At 42.8% G+C, this 22,979-nt stretch overlaps 1 protein-coding gene across 6 annotated transcripts in view; it reads right to left on the bottom strand.

The window, feature by feature from the left end:
- Positions 1-276: 276 nt before the first annotated feature.
- The window catches only part of RNF182 (ring finger protein 182), a 68,513-nt gene continuing 45,810 nt past the window's right edge, over positions 277-22,979 (bottom strand). For 4 of the 6 annotated variants that reach the window (XM_058285246.2, XM_058285245.2, XM_058285248.1 and 1 more), the window contains 2 exons: positions 8,112-8,266; positions 277-3,390 (listed from right to left, as the gene is read on the bottom strand). In XM_058285246.2, coding sequence (XP_058141229.1) covers positions 2,455-3,198 — 744 coding nt within the window. In that variant the 5' untranslated portion in view covers positions 3,199-3,390; positions 8,112-8,266 and the 3' untranslated portion in view covers positions 277-2,454. Of the gene's footprint in view, positions 3,391-8,111; positions 8,267-15,048; positions 15,172-15,926; positions 16,041-22,979 lie in introns of those variants that run through there. The other 2 variants (XM_058285249.1, XM_058285250.1) reach the window with 2 other exon arrangements.

Below are 22,979 nucleotides of genomic sequence, written 5' to 3'. Positions count from 1 at the left end.
ATTTAAAACCAAGAAATGTATTTATAGACCATATTTTTGTTTTGTCTTCCCTCATTTTACTCCCCTGCTTTTTTTTTTTTCCAAGTATGAAGGCATTTTAGAAGTGGAATCTGTTAGATGAGCTTTGTCTGAAAGATCTACAGTCTTCATGGGTGTGACAAAAGGCTAAATCATTGCTTCTGAAAATTCATATGCTTGCGTATGTTATCTAAGGTTAACAGAGGTCTAAAATAATAATTGAATCTCAGTCACAAGTTGGAAAAATTAAACTTCTAGTTTGGAAATAATAATTTAATGGACAAACAAAGCATTATCACAGTGAATAAACTATCAAAGCATTGTCCTTTCTTCAGTCATCAGCATAAAGAGGTTTTGTTGTTATCCATTTAAACCTCTTGAAAAGCAAATTAACTTACTGGCGACTTTAAAAAAAAAAAAAGACTGTCAATACAGAGAGACAAAAATTTAGCACTGCAGACATTATACAAATAAGCAAATTGCAGAGCATACATCTCCAGGTTTCTAGAAACCTCATCACATGATAATCCACCAATGCATTTGACGCTACATTTTGGACAAAATGAACATTTTTTAAAAATCTTATAAATATATAAACCCAAACCACAAAACACCTCCTAAACATTATATTCACTCTAAGTACAAATGGATTTCTTCAAGTTGCATTCACAAAGCCATCTAAACTAGAGCTTGTGAAATCACTACTGTCTTAGCTGGGACCTGTAGTCAGTGCACCACATCCCACGTATCCTTTCCTGTCAAAAATATCCCCAAAGTTAGTAGTTGTACAATTAAAATCAAACTACTATTCTAGAAATGTCCATTCTTCCTGAATAAGGAATTGGCCCACTGTAACTATACCGTACAACAAATATTTCATCACAAACGAGTTAAAGTAGCCTTAATGATGCCCTTTCTACAAGTTACAAATATTTCAATGTTCATCATCAGTAATGGGTTAAAGAGATAATAAAAGCTTTTTCCAACTGGGTGCCTAATTTCTGTAGCCTGCCTCTTGCCCCAAACCCAAAATCTGCTAAGTATAACTTCTTCTCATAAATATAGATATTCAACTTCCCCTACATCATGAAAAGGAGTTTGTTAATTCATATAGCTTACGCTTTTGTTTGAAATAAATTGTGCAAGCACCTGAATCCCTTCTAAAAGTGATTCTAAAAGAATAGGGATAGCAAGACATTAAGTTCACTCCGCTATCCCCATTTTACTGCCTTCAAGGGTCTTTTCAAACAGGGCATCAGCTTTTTGTATTTCTTGCCCGCCCCTTGGCCTGACCTATTCCATACAGTCTTGTGTGTAACCTAAACCCTGTACAGAAGAGCAAAATACTTACGTCCTCAGCCCTCCAAACTGTGAGCTAGAGCACTGCGTTAAATGCCTCTGGATTTCCACTGCCTCATTCACCCCAAAGAGTTATAGGGTTAAATGAGTAAGTCATAACAGAATTTACAATGCAATGGGAGAGAAAGAAAGTCCAAATTTGTTCTACAAATCTGGTTTCTTCATATACTTATTGCAATTATTTTAAATGGAAGCTCTCTCAGGACTGGTGGGTGGGGCTGGCTCAGCAGTGTTGCTTAAAGAAATTAAATGTGTTAAGGAAAGAATCACAGTTTTCCGTTAACAATAACTGCCTACGGGAATTTCAGAGAATGCTAAGGAGAAAGAAGAATAATTGGGGAGGAAAGAGTATGTCTCGAAGACAAATGGCGGCATTCTGTCATGAAGTTTACTTGGATGCAAGGTCCTCGATGTTCTTCATTCTCTTTAGCAATGTGGTAAAATGGCTGTTTAGCTGAAACCACCCCGGGAAATGAAGCTAGGTTCCTCTTGGAAAAGAAAGTACAGAGGGCACAGGTATCTCAACCGAGCAGCAAGCCTTGGGGTGGCGTTACCTTAGAGAGAAAACACCAGAAGATGATTCACAGGTGCTCCAGCAATGGGGGGTGGAGGGCGCACTTTTCAAACAGGTGTGTCTCGGAGCAGCTTTCCCCTTGTGCCCACCGTCACTGCATAATGTAGCTATGACTGTGAGAAGACATACCAGTTCACTCCTGACCTTCCAGAAAGATCTCTCCTACATGCTAACATTTCACCCCACGGCCCCCGTGCGTCTGGCTAGCCACGCTGAGTGAAACCCTGCCCTCTCTCCAGCTGTCCCAGCTCTGCACGGGCTCTGTCACATACTTCCGTTTCTTTGCTAACACCCAAATGAAAGCGAACGTTTTTTCCTTCCAGAACACAGAACAACCCATCGAGTCAACATTTGGATGGAAGACGGACCACCAAAAAACATGGCCGATGGTTCTGCTCAGGTCACGGACACGGAACATAAGGAATATAAAAGAAGGCAAGTGATAAGGTCCCTAGAACTTGGAAGGCGGCAACGGGTGCCCAGTTTCTTGGTCTGCCTGGCGGTCACGAAGGAGGCGCCATACAGTCGAGAAACTCGTGGCAAACACACTGGCAAAACCCATACACCATGAGGATGACGAGGCTGGACGGGACGAGGCTGACGAAGACGACCCCGAGCGTGACCTTCTTAGACACCAGCAGGTAGATGCCCAGGGGCAAGGAGCTGAAGTACAGCAACCCGAGCAGCCACACCAGCACCCGGATGGACGTCTGGAAAATCAGGGACGTGCAGTTCCACACGGTCCAGTTGTGGGACACGGTGGTGACAGAGTCGAAGCTGGCGGGCCTGTAGAACTCCACCACGGGGGTGGCGCTCAGCGCCGGGGCACTCTCCCTCTGCACTTCCATGATGGTGATCACCAGGCAGTTGGAGGAAGCGTGAGAAGGACTGACGAGCGACGCGAGCCTCTTGGGGGTCAGCAGCAGCTCAGTGGGGTTTCCGGGGAGGCACCTCTTGGCTTTGCCGCCGCAGGTCAGAGTCACCAGGACGTTGTTGTCGTCGGGGAGGCTGTTGACTTCGTCGTCGGGGAGGCAGGTCTCGAACCGGCAGAAAGGGCAGACGATGACACCGTGCGGGGAGTCGCCGAAGTCGAGGATCTTGCAGAGGCATTTGGCGCACACCCGGTGACAGCACTCGAGCACTTTGGGCTTCCGCTGCTTCAGGTTGTAGCGGTTATAGCAGATCTTGCACTCGAGCTCGTCTGAGACCGGCGACTCCGCGGGGTCCTCAGGGGGCGGGCTGGCCATCTTCGGGGCGGCGGTCTTCCGCCCGACGTGTCGCGTGAAGGGACCACGAGGGTTAGGCTGGCCCACCCAACATCACATCACCCAAGGGCGAGGGTGCAGAACGGCTGTTGAGATGCTGGAAGAAGCCAGCAGACTTCCAGGCATTTTCAACTCCCGGTAGCAAATGCATATAGAAAAAGGCCACGTGAAGGTCTGCAAAGAAGAAAAAAGAGATTCAATATAGAGACGAGTTCACTAAACAGGTGTTTCTGAGAGGTGCTTCATGGAAGTTTCTGGGCTCCAGTGATGAGAAACAAGAGGTTGAATGCCCCTCATTGTTTCAGACGTCACACATTTGCGGCTCACAGAAAAGGGAGTAATCTCTACACTCAGCCGTTTCAGTCCATGAGAGCAAAGAAGAAATTAAGGATTTGAATGAGTGTAAAGAGCAATCTAGAGCACTTGAGCACAGCGAGATATCAGAAATCTCTCTCAAACTTGTATCAAAGAATGGCTTCTTAGAAAAGAGTGGGACATGTACCAGAAATAATTAAATTTTCAATCAAATTCTATCCACTACAGAATAAGTAATTCAGAGAAACATTGGTATAAATACCAGTTATCTAAAATACCTCCAGCAGTGCTTAGGAACACAAAAGTAGGCAAGCCTTAAGGATAAATGTTTAAAAATGATTTTTTCAGAAAAGACTGATAAAGATGAGAGCATATTTAAATACAGCAGGCCATTCTCACCTTCTCAGTGTAAAGAAATCCATCAGAAGCAGTTTTATTGTTGGAGTATTCAATTTCAAACTTGTGATTTCAATACTAGTCTCGAAAACCACTGTCGTGCTTGTACATTCACTCAAAGGAAATTGAAGCATACAGCACCCAGCAGAAGTATTATACACAAGCCAAATCTAATTCCCCAGAGAGGGGAAGAAACAGAGATAGCTCTGACAGAGTTCTATTTCCAAGAACTACTCAAGAGTTCACAGATTCTGAGTTTTGTGTAAACTCTCACAAAACTTATTTTGTACTACACAGAAAACACAGTACAGTCAACAGCTCTTAATACTGGCTTTGGCCCAGTGGCTGAATGTTGAATTCCTATGCACAATCAGGTCAATTACAGTACAAATGGAAGGGTGCAGCAATATGGAGAACCCCCAAAGAGCTTTTATTTAACTTTAATATATCTGATGTTTTTGGTAGCATTTTTGTCTAAACTGTGTTTTGCTTAGAAACATACTAAAATATAAAATGTAGGGAAGCGGCTGTGGCTCCATCAGCTGGGCTCCCGTCTCCCATACGGGAGGCCCTGGGTTCACGTCCCGGGGCCTCCTGGTGAAGGCGGGCCTGCCCGCACCATGGAGAGCTGACGGCCTGCAAACGCTGCAGAGAGCCGACTCAGCAAGGTGACGCAATAAAAAAGGGAGACAAGTCAAAACACAGAAGAGCGCACAGCAAGTCGACACAGAGAGCAAACAACAAGCAAGCCTCAAGGAGGGGGATAAATAAAAAATAAATACAGACACACAGAAGAACACACAGTGAACAGACACGGAGAGCAGACAGTAAGCAAAAGCCACAAAGGAGGGGGGGTGGAATAAATATATATACATAAGGTATTTGCATTTCTGAGCCCACCTCCAAGTAATAAGCAGAAGGCTGCCATAACTATGCTAGAATTTAAAATTTGCTATGGACCTCACTGCATTTAACAGAGAACAGGCAGTAGGTAACTAAACTTGGATAACTGAAAAAATCATGAATAGCTGACTTAAGAATGACAATATGATAGCCAGGCCCTGAGCCTCAACAGACTTCAGCTCCTACACTCTGATTTATTGGACTTACCCCACTCAGCTAAGATGGAGGTGAAGAAGGTCAACCACCACACCATGGAGCCTAGAGTGCCTACAACTGAAAGCAGGAGGATTGCATCCAGTATCCATGTGGAATCTAAGCCTCCTCTTGACATAGAGGTGCAATGGACACAACCAATCCAAGGTCCACAGAGAAAATGTGGCATTGGTGTGGGAAAAGTGGCCATGGTGGCTGCTGGGTGCGGGGAATGGGAGGGAGAGATGAGATGTGGAGGCGTTTTCGGGACTTGGAGATGTCCTGTGTGGTGCTTCATGGACAATTACGGGACATTGTAGATCCCCCCAGGGCCCACTGGATGGAACGTGGGAGAGTATGGGCTATGATGTGGACCATTGACCATGAGATGCAGCGATGCCCAGAGATGTACTTACCAAATGCAATGGATGTGTCATGATGATGGGAGAGAGTGTTGTTGTGGGGGTAGTGGTGGGGTGGGAGCGGTGGGATTGAATGGGACCTCATATTTTTTGAATGTAATATTTTTAAAAAATGAATTAAAAAAATTAAATTAAATTAAATTAAATTAAAATAAAGGAAAAAAAAAAAAAAGAATACATATGGGGAAGCAGATGTGGCTCAAGCAATTGGGCTCCTGTCTACCATATAGGAGGTCCAGGTTTCAATGCCCAGAGCCTCCTGGTGAAGGCAAGCTGGCCCGTGTGGCAAGCTGACCTGTACAGGAGTGCTGGCCCATGCAAATGCCGACCTGTGCAGAATGCTGTGCAGCAAGATGACGCAACAAAAAGAGACACAGAGGAGAGACAATAAGAGACACAGCAGATCAGGGAGCTGAGGTGGTGCAAGAGAATGATCACCTCTCTCTCACTCTGCCAGGTACCCAGGATCAGTTCCCGGAGCCGCCTAACGAGAAGACAAGCAGACACAGAAGAACACACAGTGAATGGACACAGAGAGCAGACAATGGGGGAGGGGGAAGGGGAAGAGGGGAGATAAATAGATCTTTAAAAATAAAAATACATATGATTTTCCTTTTTAGCTACACCTTTACTGGTATATTTTTTAATTGACTTCACATTCTACAAGAATGTAGAATGGGTATCAGAGACAACATGTATACTTGATGGCAAAAGGAAATCAATCAACAATCTCAATGATAAGCCAAAAAATGTAGGTAGGATTAAGAAAAAGTAGAGTTTATTATATATGAATAGTAATTATATATGAATGCATGTCTATCCAAACTGCTATCAGACACCTATCACATATAATAGGATGTGCACACACAAACATCTGCTCTTCTATCCCCTTTCCTCCCATGTACCCTAAATTGAACATGGAGAAGCAGATGTGGCTCAAGCAACTGAGTTCCCGCCTACCACACGGGAGGTCCCAGCTTCAGTTCCTGGTGCCTCCAAAAGAAGACAAGCAAGACAGCAAGCTGACATGACAGGCTGGCCCAGCAAGCTGACTCAACAAGATGATACAACAAGAGACACAAGGACGGCAGCGGACTTGGCCCAGTGGCTAGGGCATCCATCTACCACATGGGAGGTCCGCGGTTCAATCCCCGGGCCTCCTTGACCCATGTGGAGTTGGCCCATGCGCAGTGCTGATGCGCGCAAGGAGTGCCCTGCCATGCAGGGGTGTCCCCCGCATAGGGGAGCCCCATGAGCAAGGAGTGCACCCCGTAAGGAGAGCCGCCCAGCACAAAAGAAAGTGCAGCCTGCCCAGGAGTGCTGCTGCACACACAGAGAGCTGATACAACAAGATGACGCAACAAAAAGAAACACAGATTCCAGTGCCGCTGACAACAACAGAAGCGGACAAAGAAGACAACGCAGCAAATAGACACAGAGAACAGACAACTGGGGCAGGGGGAAGGGGAGAGAAATAAATAATTAAATAAATCTGAAAAAAAAAAAAGAGACACAAGGAAAACATAATGAGAGACACCACAAAGCAAGGAGCAGAGGTGGCTCCCTCACACATCAGAGGTGCTGGGTTTGGTTCCCAGTGCCTCCTATGAAGACCAGCACACAAAAAGCAGACACAGCAAATGCAAACAATGAGGGGGTGAGGAGAAATAAATAAAATAAATCTTTAAAAAACAAAACAAAACCTAACATATTCTCTTTTCATGTACCTCCCCAAATCCACGAGTACTGAAGGTGATAGAGCAGAATTAGCAGCAGTGATTACCTCCATCACTATTGAAAGTACACATACATCAGACAAATGTAGAGTAGTGTGGAAAAGGAAAGGAAAGTAAGTATGTAAACAAATATACAGAGATGTCAGGGGACAAGAGTAAAATATTCAGTGAGGCTATCGAAGCAAAACTATACCTGAATGCAAGACATCTAAAGACACTGAGAGCTAGAGTAAACATAAATAAACACTAGGAAAGCAGATGTGGCTCAAGTGACAGAGCATCCACCTACCACACAGGAGATGGAGGGTTCAAACCCAGGGTCTCCTGACCCGTGTGATGAGCTGGCCCACATGCAGTGCTGATGTGTGCAAGGAGTGCCGTGCCATACAGGGATGTTCCCCACATAGTGGAGCCCCACGCGCAAGGAGTGCAACCCATAAGGAGAGCCACCCCGTGTGAAAAAAGTACAGCCTTCCCAGGAGTGGCGCTGCACACACGGAGAGCCGATGCAGCAGGATGACGCAACAAAAAAGAGACACAGATTTCCAGTGCCACAGACAAGAATATAAGCAGACACAGAAGAACACACATTATGTCGTCAGCATGTGACAATCAGCTGATGGCATTAATACTTTCTCTACCAAACTTCCTACCATTAAAAGAAGAGGAGCAGGAATCCTCTAGATCAGGCCATGCCAATTTCTAGCTTCTTTTTCTGTGAAGCTAAAATATTTGCTCGAACAATATTAAGTTTTACTGGAAACAAAGCTTTCCTTCTTCACAAACACTCTATCAGACCTTGGAACTGCTAAGATGAGGGTTGTGTGATCATAATAATGTTCACATTTATCAAAAATTCATATGACTGATTTCTTGGCAACATGCAAACAAATTACTAAACGTTCAAATGTGCGTTCAAGAAGATACATACTTTAACTCCAAGGGAAGCGTCAGCAAACCCTGTCCATCAGCGTCAAACACTCCCCGCAGCCCTGCCTCTGCGCGGGCCCCCCTGGGCGGGACTGGCTGGCGGCCTTGGTCCCCGGGCACACATCCCTGGAAACGCAGCCAGCGCAAGTGTTCTTCCTGGAACGGCAGAAAGCAACATGGTGACTGTTCCTCACGGGAAGCGCGGTACCACCTGCTGGAGCTCTTCCACACAAATGCTTCCTCTGTCTTCTTAGGACTCAGAGGTCCCTCAGAGAACGAGCACTTACAATCTCTAACTTTCCAGGTTGAGGTTAGTCAGGGTGTGTCTCCAGTGCTCTCACAGTGTTCCTTCCAGTCCATTTCCCTCACTCCTGTCGAGAGTTGTGGACCCATCTCATACCAGGAGAGGCATGCTCGAGGAAGCAGGGGGCCATGTCCCGAAGCAAGAGCCACTAGAACGCCGCCGGCCAAGCAAGGGACAAGCTGAGTGCTCCAATGAGTAATGAGAGTAATGGGCTATAATCTGTGGAATAAAACCGGGAGCCAGGGTTCCACACTGGCATGTAGATTAATTAATTAAAGGAGCACCATCTCCGCATACCTCCCATGAATTACTCATTAGTTACAAACGGGGAAAGAGGAAGTGTTGAGGAAGCCAGCTGGGGGGAAAGGGGTCACAGCAGAACACTCTCAGGCACGGCACGAACTATAAGAACCGCAGCACTGCTGCCGTGAGGTTCCTGCCGAAGATGGGAAAGGTGAATCGAATCACGCGGAAACACTGGACCCAAACGGAGGAATATTTTATGAGCTACCTGGCCTGAAATCTTCAAAAGTGCCAATGTCCTCTTCGTAGGAAAAACACCCGAGAGTAGTTAGGGGTGTCATTTGGCAACTACTCTCAAATGGTTCGGGGAGGCGGGGAGCTAATTTTGGCACTGTCCTTGCAATTTTCTACTGTATTGGAAACAAGTTATTTCAGAATTTTATAAAAATGATTATACCGAGTTTCCTATTACTGCTGTAAGTCCTATTACACAAACTTGGTGGCTTAAAAAAAGACAAAGCTGTGGACCACAAACCTGACATTCAGTGAAACAAGCCAGACCCCAAAGAGCACAAGCTGTCTGATTCCACCTACAGAAAGTTCAAAAAAACAGGCAAAACTAAGCTAGAGTGCTTAGGGATGCACACTCAGGTGATAAAACTACATAGAAAAGGTGGAGATCAACATAAAAGTCAGGGTCCTAGACATCTTTGAGGAGGAGGAGTGAGCCATGGCTGGGGAAGGCAGGAGGTGGCTTCTGTGGCGCTAGCAACATAGCGATGCTCTATTTCTTGACCTGCATGGTTGTTCGAAGTCGTCCCTTAGAGTTATACCATCACACAGTACACTTTTCTGCACTAGTACACTCTTCTGCACTTCATTCCCATTAACAAAGTAAACAAAAAGAAAAAATCTGTGGCTAAATACTTTAGCTATTTTTATAGGCCAGATTTTTCTGTCCATGGATATTTTGGATCAACTTATAATTCTTTTCCTAAATGATCTAAGAAGTCCACTAATTTTTTTTTCCTAAAATTGAAATGGGGGAAGCGGTTGTGGCTCAACGGATAGAGCGTCTGCCTACCATATGGACAGACCAGGATTCGTTACCCAGGGCCTCCTGACCCATGTGGAGCTGGCCCACATGCAGTGCTGATGTGCACAAGGAGTGCCGTGCCACGTAGGGGTGTCCCCCGCGAAGGGGTGCCCCACGCGCAAGGAGTGCACCTCATAAGGAGAGCTGCCCCACGTGTTAAAAGCACAGCCTGCCCAGGAATGGCACACACGGAGAGCTGACGCAGCAAGATGATACAACAAAAAGAGACACAGATTACCGTGCCGCCTGACAAGAATGCAAGCAGGAAGAGAAGAACACACAGAGAATGGACACAATAAGCAGACAACAGGGAGGAAGGGGAGAGAAATTAAATTAAATTAAATTAAAAATTTTTAAAAATTTTGAAATGGTCACTTATCACCTTTATATCCAGGTGCAGTATTAAAATGGATGGACTCTCTAAGATTAACAAGTCTGGAGTATTCCTTGATGAGAAAACCACTAAAGATATGTCTCAGCAGGGAAGGTGAACAAATTTGTCACATTAAAATTGCCTTAGAAATATATAAAAACGTCTTGCTTTTTAGAAAACTGCATAAATATTCAGATATATGAAGTGGGTATTCCTTATTGATCACGTAACAATTTAACCCTCTTATAAACCACCTGGGGTAGTAATATATAAATAGATTCATAATTACCTACTGTAAGTCTTCAATCAATTTGAGCTCTTGGACTATTGGACAAATGATTATTTTCATTGCCCTCAATAACGTATACTATTTATTATTTGACTTCACACTTACTCTACTACTTAATTCCCCTAATACTGAAGGTGCAAACTTTGTTTTCGTCTAACAAAGACCTTTCTTTCTCCTTTGGATCCCACTGCTCCCTTCCCAATTGTCACCCCCTCTCGCGGCAAGTGTGTCCCATTCATTCAAATTAAGTGAATCTGGCCGCAGGCCCTCACCTCTCTGCCCCAAGGTGTGGTCATGTGACCCAGGCCTAGACAACCACACTCCACCCTCATTCTGAGTGGGCTTGGGACCCAAACCAGGTCAGCACAAGTCCTTTCCCAGAACTGCTTTTATTTGATACTAGGGGAAGAGGGTTCATGCCAGGGTTCAGAGAAGGCAGGGGTCACAAAACCAAAAAATACATATCAAGGAATTGCCAACAGCTTCAAGAAAAGGAATAAGAGAGAAAAAAAGCCAAAAGGCAGGCAGTCTGATGAGAGCTAAACTGAGTTCCAGATCTAATCGTGTGTGAAGGTTCCTGTAAAGCAATCAATCTCCTTTTCGCTTGTGCTAGATTTCTGGTTGGATTTCTTTTCATTGCAACCCCAAGGGCCTAGTGCAGTCAGTACGCTGTATTTGACTTTGCTAATTTATTGTTTTGGTAGATCTAGGTTCCTACTTACTTCTATAACATTGTAAATAAATAATTGAACAGAACAACCCAGAGCCCAAATGAAGGTTTTATTTTTCAAAATGTCTTTGTGTAGGCATGCACAGACACCCACAAAAATTAACACACACAAATACACAAAAGTCAGCATACATGTTGTTTACTAGTGGCTTCCGTGTGTGCATATATACGCTCTTTTATACTTGGTTCTCTTTACCTCCCTCCACTCTTAACCCTGAAGGCCACCTCTCCTCCCCCTGAAGCAGTATGCTGCTTCTTTGTTTTTCTCCATATACTTACGGATGTAAAGATACACATAAACATGACTCTTTTTCATTGTTTTTTAAAAAATAATATATTATACCTAGTTTTCTACATCTTGCTTTTCTCACTCAATAAGGACTCATCAACATCTCTCAATTTTACTTATATAGCCCCTAAATTCCTTTTTAATGACTGCATAATATTCCACATTTGGAGTATTCTAATATACCAGACTATTCCTCTCTTGGTGGGCAACCATTTGTCTCATTTTTTCCCCAACACAAACAGCAATGGAGAGTGCAAGTAATGCATAGCTTACAGGCAGGTGGTTTTATTTTTATAAGAGAACCAGGAGTAGAATTCCTGAATCAAACATTTATCACTAGTTCTTCAAGTATCTTCTCTATTTGTTGGCCTTTGGCATGTGCTCTTCTGTAAATGATATCTTCATATGTTTTGCTTATTTTTTCTATTGGGTTGTTGGGCTATTTCTAGTGAATTTGTAAATGCACTTTGTCCTCTGAATTGCAAACACATTCCCCCCAATTTACTATTTATTGGCTTTGTTTAATATCTTTTGTCATACAAAATGTTACTTCTGATACTGTCATGTTTCTCTTTTCTCTTGTAGTTTCTGGGTTTACAACTTGGTTAAGAGGGTCTACCCTGCCCCTAAGACTGTACATGTAGTTATTTTCTTGCAAGAATTGTTTTGCTTTAACATTTTTTCTTTCACTTTTACATATGGTATAAGATAGGATTCTAATTTTATTTTCTTCCTGATAAACAGTCAGCTGTGCCAATATCCATTTGCTAAAGGATCCATTCTTCTCCCACTAACAGATACATAATCTTTGACACATATTAAAATCTTATGTAATCTGGAATCTATTTCAAGTTTTCTATTCTAATTCCACTGATCCCTCTAGACCACAGTAACCTGAACATCATGCTTTTTAGCATAATCTCTATCTAGTAAATTAAGCCTCCTCTCGGCAGTCTCTTTTATCAATTCATTCATCTATTTACTAAATGTCTGCTACATTCCAGACACAGTTATAGGTGTTGAAGGTGCAACAGCAAACAAAAGCCCACTCCTCATGGACCTGACAGTCTAGTGATTTGGGGAGGAGGAGGTGGGGGGAATTCTTTTCTTGGTTATTCCTGGCACTTAGCTTTCCATATAAACGTTAAAAACACTTTATCAAATTGAAGGGAAAAAAAACCTATTGGTATTCTAATTGGAAGAGCATCAAATGTGCACATCAATACTACGACTTTCTATCAAAGAACATGGTATGTCTCCATTTGTTCAGATCTTGTTTTATAGTCTTCAATAGGACATTATCATTTTTTTCATGTTTTATGCCTTTCTCGTAATCTTATTCTTGAGTATTTTTATGGCTTTTTCACTAATTGAATTTTTTCCCATTAATTTCTAAAGGTGTATTGCTGTTATAGAAAAAAAAAGCTTTTAAATTTATGTATTTATTTTGGCTCCAGTCATCTTACCAAATTCTCTTGTTCATTCTAATTTACTTGAGTCTCTTGGATTTTCAAGTTTTACAAATCTTATAATTAGGAAAAAGAGATAGTTTCAGCTTATCTTTTCCAATATTTATTTCACTTTGCTTGTCTTAATAAATTCATGGGCAACAATGTTAAAATATTATAATAATTCCCACGAGAATGTGAGCTCAACATTAGATGAAAACATCTCAAGGTTCCAAAATTTCCTGCGTACAGCTTTCACTCTATAGTCCTTTTATTGCTTCTGGATTGTTCGTAATTTGGTTTCTGATTTTTCCTTTGAGATAAAGATTATTATATAGAATATATTTTAAAATTTCCAAATTGTAAAGTTTTCCTCTTACTTTCCATATGTATTTCTAATATTACTAGATTATGATGAGAGAACAAGAACTATAAAAATCACTTTTCCTTTCAATTTCTTGAGGTCTTCATTGTGGCCAAATGCCTGATCAATTTTTTAAAGTAATCCAATAAAGAATATTCTCTATTCAAGTAATATAAGATTCTAGCATATCTATTAAATCTAACTTTATCAGTTCAGTTTCTCTCTCTTTAATGTCTGTCCAAGGTTAAGGTAAGACAGGTTGAGACAAGTGAGAGGTTATTAAAGTGTCTCACCATAATTTTATTTCCACTTCCAACAGGCGTGCTTTACAGATCTAGTGGCTATTTTATATTTACAGGTTTATATAAGTTCTTCATAAATTGTGCCCTTTTTGTCGTCATATAATGTCTTTTCTTATCTTATCAAGCTATTAATGAACTTAATCTTAAATGCCACCCTATCGAAACCTAACATTGCTAGTTTTGTATCTCTGGAATTTGAGCGGGACCTTGGTCCAACCTTTTATTTTCAACTTCTATGGCTTTCTTTCAAGTGTTTCTCATAAATTGGGTTTTGCTTTTTTGACTGTCTGACAGCATCAATTTTTTAATGGGAAAATTAAGGTTCATTCACATTTAATGCAGAGTTTGTATTTAAACTTATTCTTTCCTTTTCGCTTGAGTTAATTGATTAAACTAGAACAATTTCTTCTATTATTTTCCCTCATCTTGAAGGTTGTGTTTCTGATTAACTTTTTATCTGGTTACTTTTTTTTTTTTTTTTAAGATTTATGTTATTTATTTCTCTCCCCTTCCCTTCTGTGGTCGGCTCTCTGTGTTCATTCACGGTGTGTTCTTCTGTGTCCACTTGCATTATCAGGCAGCACCAGGAAACTGCATCTCTTTTTGTTGTGTCATCTTGCTGTGTCAGCTCTCTGTGTATGCAGCGCCACTCCTAAGCAGGCTGCACTTTTTTTTTCAAATGGGGCAGCTCTCCTTGCAGGAGGCACTCCTTGTGCATGGGGCACCCCTGCATGGTATGGGACTCGTTGTGTGCGGCAGCACTGCGTGTGGGCCAGCTCATCACATGGGTCAGGAGGCCCTGGGTATCGAACCCTGTACCCTCCATACGGTAGGCGGACACTCTATCAGTTGAGCCACGTCTGCTTCCCCTGGTTACTTTTTGTTTGCTACTCCTTTCTTGAAAATGGGTGGTGCCATTTCTGAATTCTTGCCTAACAGTACATTTCTTTTGCCTGACAGGAACATGGAAGCGTGGCCCTGTGAGGATTTTCCGACCTCTGCTTCTCCCCACAGTCCGCAGAAGTCACCCCACTATCTCTAGCTTCCTGTGTCACAGATGAGAAATCTGTTGCCAGTTCAAGACTTCTTCATTGTAGATCATTTGTTCTCCCTGTCTGGAAGCTTCTAAGGTTTTGCTCTTTGTTCTTAAGAGTTCAAGAACTTTCCCAACACTCACGTAGGTGCCCTTTCTCATAAATCCTACCAGGAACGTGATAAGCCATTTGACTTTACACACTCGACCTGATTTCTAAGCACGGAACATTTTTTTCTTACGTTTAACGACAGCCTCTCTTCCATCTGTCCCTTTTCTCCTTCTGGTTCTCCTGTTACTCCCATGCCAGATTTCCTGGCTCCGTTTTCTCTTGAGATTCCCGTCGCTTCTCATTTCTGTGCTTTCAGAGTCTTCCACTTGGTCGACCAGACAACTACTTCAAGTCTGGGGAGTGGCTGTCCCCGCCTTCAGCTCCCTAACGGGCTTGTCTAAGGGGAAGGACTCACATTTCACCTCTAGGAGTCTTCCTGTGCTGCACTCCCATCGCCTGCGCTCCCCGTCCTTGTCAGCTTCTTTTCTGTCTCCAGCTGCCACTGTCTCCCTGTCCTTCTCCTGGGGTGCGGGTCTGCCTGTTGGAGGACCCAGGTGAGAGCAGTTCCATGAGTGGTGGAAAGCAGGGAAGAGAAGACTTTCTGCGTGGCCTCCTCACACCCTGATCTGCCACCTGGGAGAAGTGCTCGGCTTCTCCTTGGGCCCCTGGGGGCCCCACGCATGTGCTCGATTGGGCACGGGGTGGGCACTTCAATTCTCCCAGGAGTCCCCTCCTCCGCAGGTGCCACTCTCCGCCTTGGAGCTCATCGGGCCCCTCTTCCATGACAGCCCAGCCCATCCCGCGCCCGCCACATCCACAGCGCCCAGGACTGCTGTCCGGACGTGCTCGGGGTAACGACGGGCCACCAGAGGCTGGGGGTGGGAGCACAAAGCCACAGGGGGTCGCTGCCTCTCCGAGTCCCCGCCAGCTGTAATTCCTGGGTATTGCGTTTTTCTAGAATATTTACCCAGATGGGAAACGTGGGAATTTGTGACACTCGTTTACTCTGGGAGAACACTGGCAGAACTAAGCCTGTTCAGTGACTGTTACGTAAAGGCTATTCCGTTCCTAGGTTCACAACGACGTGGAAATGTACTTTTCAACACCGCCCCCCCCCCCATTCTGCACATTTATTTTCCTATTCTTTAGCAAAGTGCCCTGCTTTCTGACTCCAAGAATCCATATAGCTGGCACCCAAGATACAGAATCCTTTGGCTCTTCCCTTGGCTATCTTTCTTAAATGACAGCTTTCAAGTGCTACATTTTAATTCAGAGCATTATATTCCCACATACCTGTTATATCAATAAAGGAATTCGATGGGAATTCTTTATGTTGTTCCATTTCAAAAACATTCTCATAACCAAGGACAGTGGGCAGACTCATGGAGGAAGAGTCTAGAAGACAGGCTAGCAGGAGATAGAAGGGGAGTAGAGACTGGTGAGCTGATGCTTAACCTGTGCAGAACTTAGAGTGCATTGATTTTAACCGTTTGGGAATGGATGGAGGTAATGGTGGCACAGCAACATGAGCGCGATTAACGGCGCTGAGGTGTGAGTGTCAATGTGGCTGAAAGGGGATGGTTTGGGCCATCCATGAGGTTAGAAGGGAAACCAGAGGATAAAACAGGCGGCTGTATAACTCAGTGAATTCTGAGGTGGTCAAGGATTGTGGATAATACAAACATAAGAAGTTCCTTCAGGATTTATAACCAAGGTGCATTACTAGTACAGGGTGTTGACAGTGGAGTGATATGGGGGGTAAAATGCACCTAAAGCATACTTCTTATGGGATATGAATGCATCCGTGTTGTCACAGCTATGTTTTCTCAATAGATAGAAGCCCATACAAGAGCTAACAAAATAGTAAACTTTCATCCTTGGGAAGTCTTGCTACTTTCTCAAATTAAATGGCAAAAATCTCTGGAATATAAAAGTTGTGCCTAACAAAAGAAAACAGGCCAATATGGCAAGCCATCCATCTTACTGCTTGTACTTATGAACCCTATTCCTGTAAAAATGAAACTTAGCCTAATTATAATTAATGCCTAAGAGTTGCCTCCTGAAAACCTCCTTTTTACTCAGATGTGGCCTCTCTCTAAGCTAAACTCAACAATTGAACTCACTATCTTCTCCCCAACGTGCCACATGACTCCAGGGGATGAGCCTCCCTGGCACCAAGGGATTACTACCAAGCATTAATCAGCGATGCATTTGCAAAAAGACCTTGACTAAAAGGGGAAACATTAAATAAAAAAGAGTTTTTACACCTAAGAGATTTCAAAGTCTCTTTGAAATCTGAGAATGTGGGTTTCACATTCATGAGGTCATTCCAGAGGTTAGGCTTATACATGTCTCAGGCAAATTTCACTAAATGCCTCAAAAAAAGTGATCAAACAACAGTGCTCCCAAGAGCTCTAGGGACATCCAGACACCAGAGGCAAGACACATATATCCTCATGAAATCAACACCCCATTGGCAGCCCCTATTTGGGAATATATGATCATCTATTTCCCCAATATAACATAGTTATACTCACTGATAATCCCCTTACTCATGATTCTTCTGCTCCTTTAATTTGAACCTATAATTCTCAATATACCCTTTAAATAAATCTCTCAGAGACTCAAATCTTTGGAATATTCATATGCCGGTTAAGCGCTGAATCCCAGCAGAGTTGTGCCCAACTCCTACCCCCCAGTTCTTCGGGCTTGCCCTGGACAACCGACAAAATGATGATGATGGACAAGTCCCACCCCAAAAAGTAAGGCATATCTACAACTGCAAGCAAAACAGTTCTTTTCCTCTGCCCCATAATATCCAAGTTCCCTCTCAGCCTGAAGCAATCAGAGTGGACTCATCCCAAACCCCTCAAGATGGAGGAATGACCTAATAATATAAGGGGGGAGTGTAGCCATGTATAAAAGTAGATTTATTGATATTGTAGTTATTATCTTGTGTTAACAGAAGGACCTGTAACATTAATATAAAGATAGTGGTTGTCAGGGGTTCAGAGGGGAGGGGGAGGGATGAAGAAGTGGAAAACAGGACCTTTTTAGGGCAGTGAAACTGTTCTGTATGATATTGTAATGATGGATACATGACATTATACATCTGTTAAAGCCTATAAAACCGTGCACACAACATGGAAGACATAATGCAAACTATAGACTTTGGTTACTAGCAAAGCTTCAGTATTGGTTCATCAGTAATAACAAATGCTCCATACTAATGTAAGATGCTAATAATCAGGGAAACTGTGTTCGGGGTAGAGGGTATTCTTTGGGAACTGGGGTGGAAGGTATTATTTGGGAATTCCCTATACTTTTGGTGTAATTTTTCTGTAAATCTAAAACGTCTTTAAAAATAAAATTTATTATAACCAAAAAAAGGCATTCTCACAGACTTTTGAAAATTGAGATAGCTTGGTGAATTTGTTTTCTTCTCCAGCATTTCACAACATAATTATTCTATTCCAGATTTCAGCTCTGTACAAAACACCCTGTACAATGTGACTTTGCTGCTCCTCAGACCAATGGCCAAGGAATCTGTTTTCCTTAGCTCTAGGGTGGCCTTGAGAACTGCTGTCACCAGCAGAATGAATGAAGTGACTCTGCGAGAGTTCTGAGCCCTGACCTCTGGACACATTATGGCTTCTGCTCTCATCCTCCTGAAACCCTGGACTACCCTGGGAAGAAGCCCAGGCTGTTCTCCTTGAAGATGAGAAAGATGGACTCCCAGGCAAAAGCCAGCTCCCAGCACCGATCATGTGAGGGAGGCTATCGTGCACCCTCCAGCAGAACCAACAGTCAGTGCTGCCATGTAACAACTGACCCCAAGAACGGCCAAGGAGCCCAGGAGAAAACGTTGATCAGCAGACTCATGAACAAATAAAATGGTCGTTGTCTTCAGCCACTGAGCTCAAGGTGATTTGTTTTGCAACAATAACCAATACATCATGCTCAACCAATTATTTCCAAACCAATCAATGCCAATCTCTGTCCAAAGAAAGTATTAGCCTCGTTTATCAATGGTTACCATTCCCACCTAGAAAACCTTCTTTTCTACCATGAAGCCAACTAACCCTCCAGTCCTTGGGATTTTTATTTGGTTAAAAATTCTCAGTCAAAATATCATTTCTGTATATTTTCCTATGCATAAAATTTTTATCAATTTTTATTATAATAATTTCTGGTTATTAAGAGACTCTCTCTAAGAAGCTCAAAAGTTTTAGAAAAATTGCATAGCCCCTAAAATAGTGAAGGGCAAATATAATTCCCACTTAACAGAGGCATAAATGCACAAAGAAGTTAAGCGTCTTTCCCAAGATTCCATAAGTCAGAACTAAAGAAGAGTTCAAAAATAAAATAGAGCTGTCACTGTGACCCTTTTTTTTTTTTTTTTGCCTAAGGTTCTATCTTGTGTATCACTCCACTGCCCACATGAATTAATTTTACAGGTTTTAGGGTGATTTTAGTTGCCTATGGAATTCTCCAAAGTATTTCGCACACAGATTTCATTTAGCTTGACTCATGCTCACAGAGTCCATCAACCATTTTAATTTGGCATTAAGAGGATGGGTTATATTTTTCCCCTTATGACACAGCAACGACTGCCAAGTTTCAACTCTCATTTCCTGGATCCTCCTCTCATCCTGGAAAATAAACATGAAACACACTGCTCTCTACAAGATGAGACCACATATTTTAAATAGCTCTCTTACTATTAAGAAAAATGATGCAGGTTAAAGTATTGTCACTTTAATTATCTATGGCTCCTGTCCTTGGAGACGGTGCTAAAGACTTGCTTCTGTCTCTAATGTTTTTTTTTTTTTTTGCAAAGTGGAGCATCAATCTTTAAATGTTTTCATTCCTTGATTATCAGTTTTTATGGCATCTTAAATTTTTTTGACTAATAACTCTATCTCCAAAAAATAAACATATGAGAGATGCTGACTTTCAGAGCACGATTTTTCTTTGTAACAATCAAGGCAGAACATTGGATTTAAGCTCCGCTATCGATAAATTACACTCCTTGCCATGTCTCTAATGCTAACTCTCTCATTCACAGAACATTATGATCCTAATATATTGTCTTAGTATTTATGGTAACTAAGTGTAAACTATACATGTGGCATCTACCCCCAACAAAGTCCAGTTTTTCCACCTAGAGATTCAGAAGTTGTCTTCCAATTAGAGAGAGACTGAAGACTCACATTACTGCTAATAATTACCAATCACTGAAAATATGCTGGCCTCAGTCCCAATTATCAGAGTTCTCCCTTTGAACTTGGTATACATTTGGATTTTTGTGTACCATGACAGTCTTACATTTGAGGATTTTGCTCTGCTTTCTCATTTCAAAATATCCTTCTTGATTTAATAGAAGGATGCAACTTAGAAAACCCTAAAAGAACAGCATTCAGCAGATGCCACATGCTCACTCACTCTTGAAGGATCAACCATTGGCTCTAAAAGAATTTAACCTGCAGCACCAATAACCCCTACCATTTGCTTGGCAGTGCAAGGACCAATTCCAGAAAATCTCCCTTCAAGATTAAAACACTTTGCTCCTCCCCCAAGACCAAGCAATTCAATTTGGTGGGAAATTGTAAATTAATTTATTAGGATACAGCCAAGTTAATGATCCAGAAATCCAGGCTATTAATTTTGGACAAGAGGCTTCTATTTATGATGCATTGTATCCAGTGATTCTAAACCAATGAAAAACCAGCAACGACAGAAAAAACCACAGGCACTCTCAACCTACGTATAGCCTTCCTCGTCTGCCTTCCTGTGGACTCTGAGCCCCTGCTAAATGACAACTGGTGAAACGGGAAGCACACAAGGTCTGGAGCCAGAAGTCCTAGAATTGGGACCCAGCTCTGACATTTTGTGTATATATGTGATCTAAAATGAAGAGGGATAACACGCACCTCACAAGTTGTCAAGATTAAATGAAAGCATTTGGGTATAAATACTTTGCCCCAACAAGCTCTAGAGGGATACTATTTCCAAGGTAGAAATAATGTATCCATCGATACTTTAAAGTACTTGAACATTCTAAACTGGTAGTAGACAGAAGAATATATGCATTGAGAACCATATCAGAAAGTACACAGATTTGTGGTCTTACAGCTAGAGCAGACACGAAGTGGAGCAAGTGGAGCATTATCTACCAGTTTGGCAATATCGTAATAATCTCCATTACCTGATAGGTTGAAAGGGAAATTTCATTATTTTCTTGCTTATTACTATCTATATGAGACACTAAGAGATAATTAAGTCTTACAAGTTTAGATTGTTTGCTTAGTACCCTACTCTTTACTTGGAAGATAGAATTTAAGGTCATGGGCTAACAGTAAGACAGCCTGCAAATTACATTATTAAAAGTGACTGCGTCTTCTCCCATTAGATTAATCTCTTTCTTATTAATTCCTTCCTCCGTAATTTCCCTTGGTTGAAGTTTCATAAAACTCTCTAATGATATCAAGAAAAAATTAAATGTCTAACGACTAACATGGGCCTTTTAAAACATTTCTATGATTTCAAACTGAGGTAGAAGTAAGATTAATTATTTTGATGCCTATTTCATTAAATGAATCCATCACACCCACTCAAATCCTTTCTCCTCTTTCAAACCAATATAATCAATTTTCTTTTAGGAATCAGAGGCAGCAGACTTACTGGCCAAAAAAGTACAAATATTCCATACCTGAAGCCATGTCTGAAAATCACTGTCCTTTATCAATATACTAGGGAGTGATAGGGAAGTCATCTGCACCTGCGGCAGAACTCACTCCAAAAAGAGCAGCAGCTGGATTTTAATTCTTGTTGGACTCACAAGGTGGCCCTCTTGGAATACTCTTTCTTTTCTTTCTTAATTCAGTAAACATTTACTTAGCGCTCGCTCTCTTGCCAGGCTACGTGCTGGATGCTAGAGGTGCAACCACAGCTAAGACAAGGTTCCTAAGTGGACATGGTGGCTGATATGGGTATGGGGAATGACAGGAAGAGAGGAGATGTGGAGGCGTCTTAGGGACTTGGAGCTGCCCTGGATGGTGCTGCAGGGGCAATCACCAGACATTGTAAATCCTCCCAGGGCCCACTGGATGGAATGTGGGAGAGTATGGACCATGATGTGGACCACTGACCATGAGGTGCAGAGATGCCCAGAGATGTACTTACCAAATGCAATGGATGTATCATGATGATGGGAATGAGTGTTGCTGGGGAGGGAGTAGTGGGGTGGGGGTGGTGGGGTTGAATGGGACCTCATATTGTTTTTTTAATGTAATATTTTTACAAAATCAATAAAAATAAAAAAATTTTTAAAAAGACAAGGTTCCTGAAGGGAGAGGCTGCCTGCCAGGGACGTGGTCCTTTCCTGCCCTCACCTTGCTTCTGCTCCCAAGAGCCTCCTCCCCAGTGGCCACGCCCCGCATCCGGACACGGGCTCTTCTTACAGCTTCCAGATGTCACACTCTCCCAGTTCTCCTTCCACCTGGTCTCAGACATGGTTCCTTCTCTCCTCGCACTCTTTCCCTTGGACGGTCTCATCTACTCCGAGAGCTTTAAAAAGCACCCGATGATGACTCTCCCCAGTTTTGTGACCACAGCCCATATTCATCCTTTAGCCCCAGTCGCCTACTTGGCATCTCTACTTGAAATCTTAAAAACCTTTCGGATTTAGCATGCCCAAGACTTAAGTCTTAGGAAGTGGACTTGGCCCAGTGGTTAGGGCGTCTGTCTACCACATGGGAGGTCCGCGGTTCAAACCCCGGGCCTCCTTGACCCATGTGGGGCTGGCCCATGCACAGTGCTGATGCGCGCAAGGAGTGCCCTGCCACACAGGGGTATCCCCCGCGTAGGGGAGCCCCACACGCAAGGAGTGCGCCCCGTAAGGAGAGCCACCCAGTACGAAAGTTCACCCTGCCCAAGAATGGCGCCGCACAGATGGAGAGCTGACACAGCAAGATGACCCAACAAAAAGAAACATAGATTCCCGGTGCCGCTGATTAGGATAGAAGTGGTCACAGAAGAACACACAGCGAATGGACACAGAGAGCAGACAACTGGGGGGGGGCGGTGAGAAATAAATAAAAAATAAATCTTAAAAAAAAAAAAGACTTAAGTCTTAATCCTTGCCTCCCATCCCTACCCAACTTGTTTCTTCTATAGTTTTCTGCATCATAATAAATGGCCCCACCACTTTCTCAGTTTCTTCAGGCTGAAAACTGGGAGTCCTCCTTGAGTTTACACAATATCTCATGGGCAATTCCTGCCTATTCTAACTTCGAAATATGTCTCTAATCTCCCAAGTTCATTCCATATCCATCACCAACTTCC

The sequence above is a fragment of the Dasypus novemcinctus genome, chromosome 22 (assembly GCF_030445035.2).
Source record: "Dasypus novemcinctus isolate mDasNov1 chromosome 22, mDasNov1.1.hap2, whole genome shotgun sequence".
In the NCBI taxonomy this organism is placed as follows: domain Eukaryota; kingdom Metazoa; phylum Chordata; class Mammalia; order Cingulata; family Dasypodidae; genus Dasypus; species Dasypus novemcinctus.
This window is presented reverse-complemented; position numbering and strand designations above follow the sequence as displayed.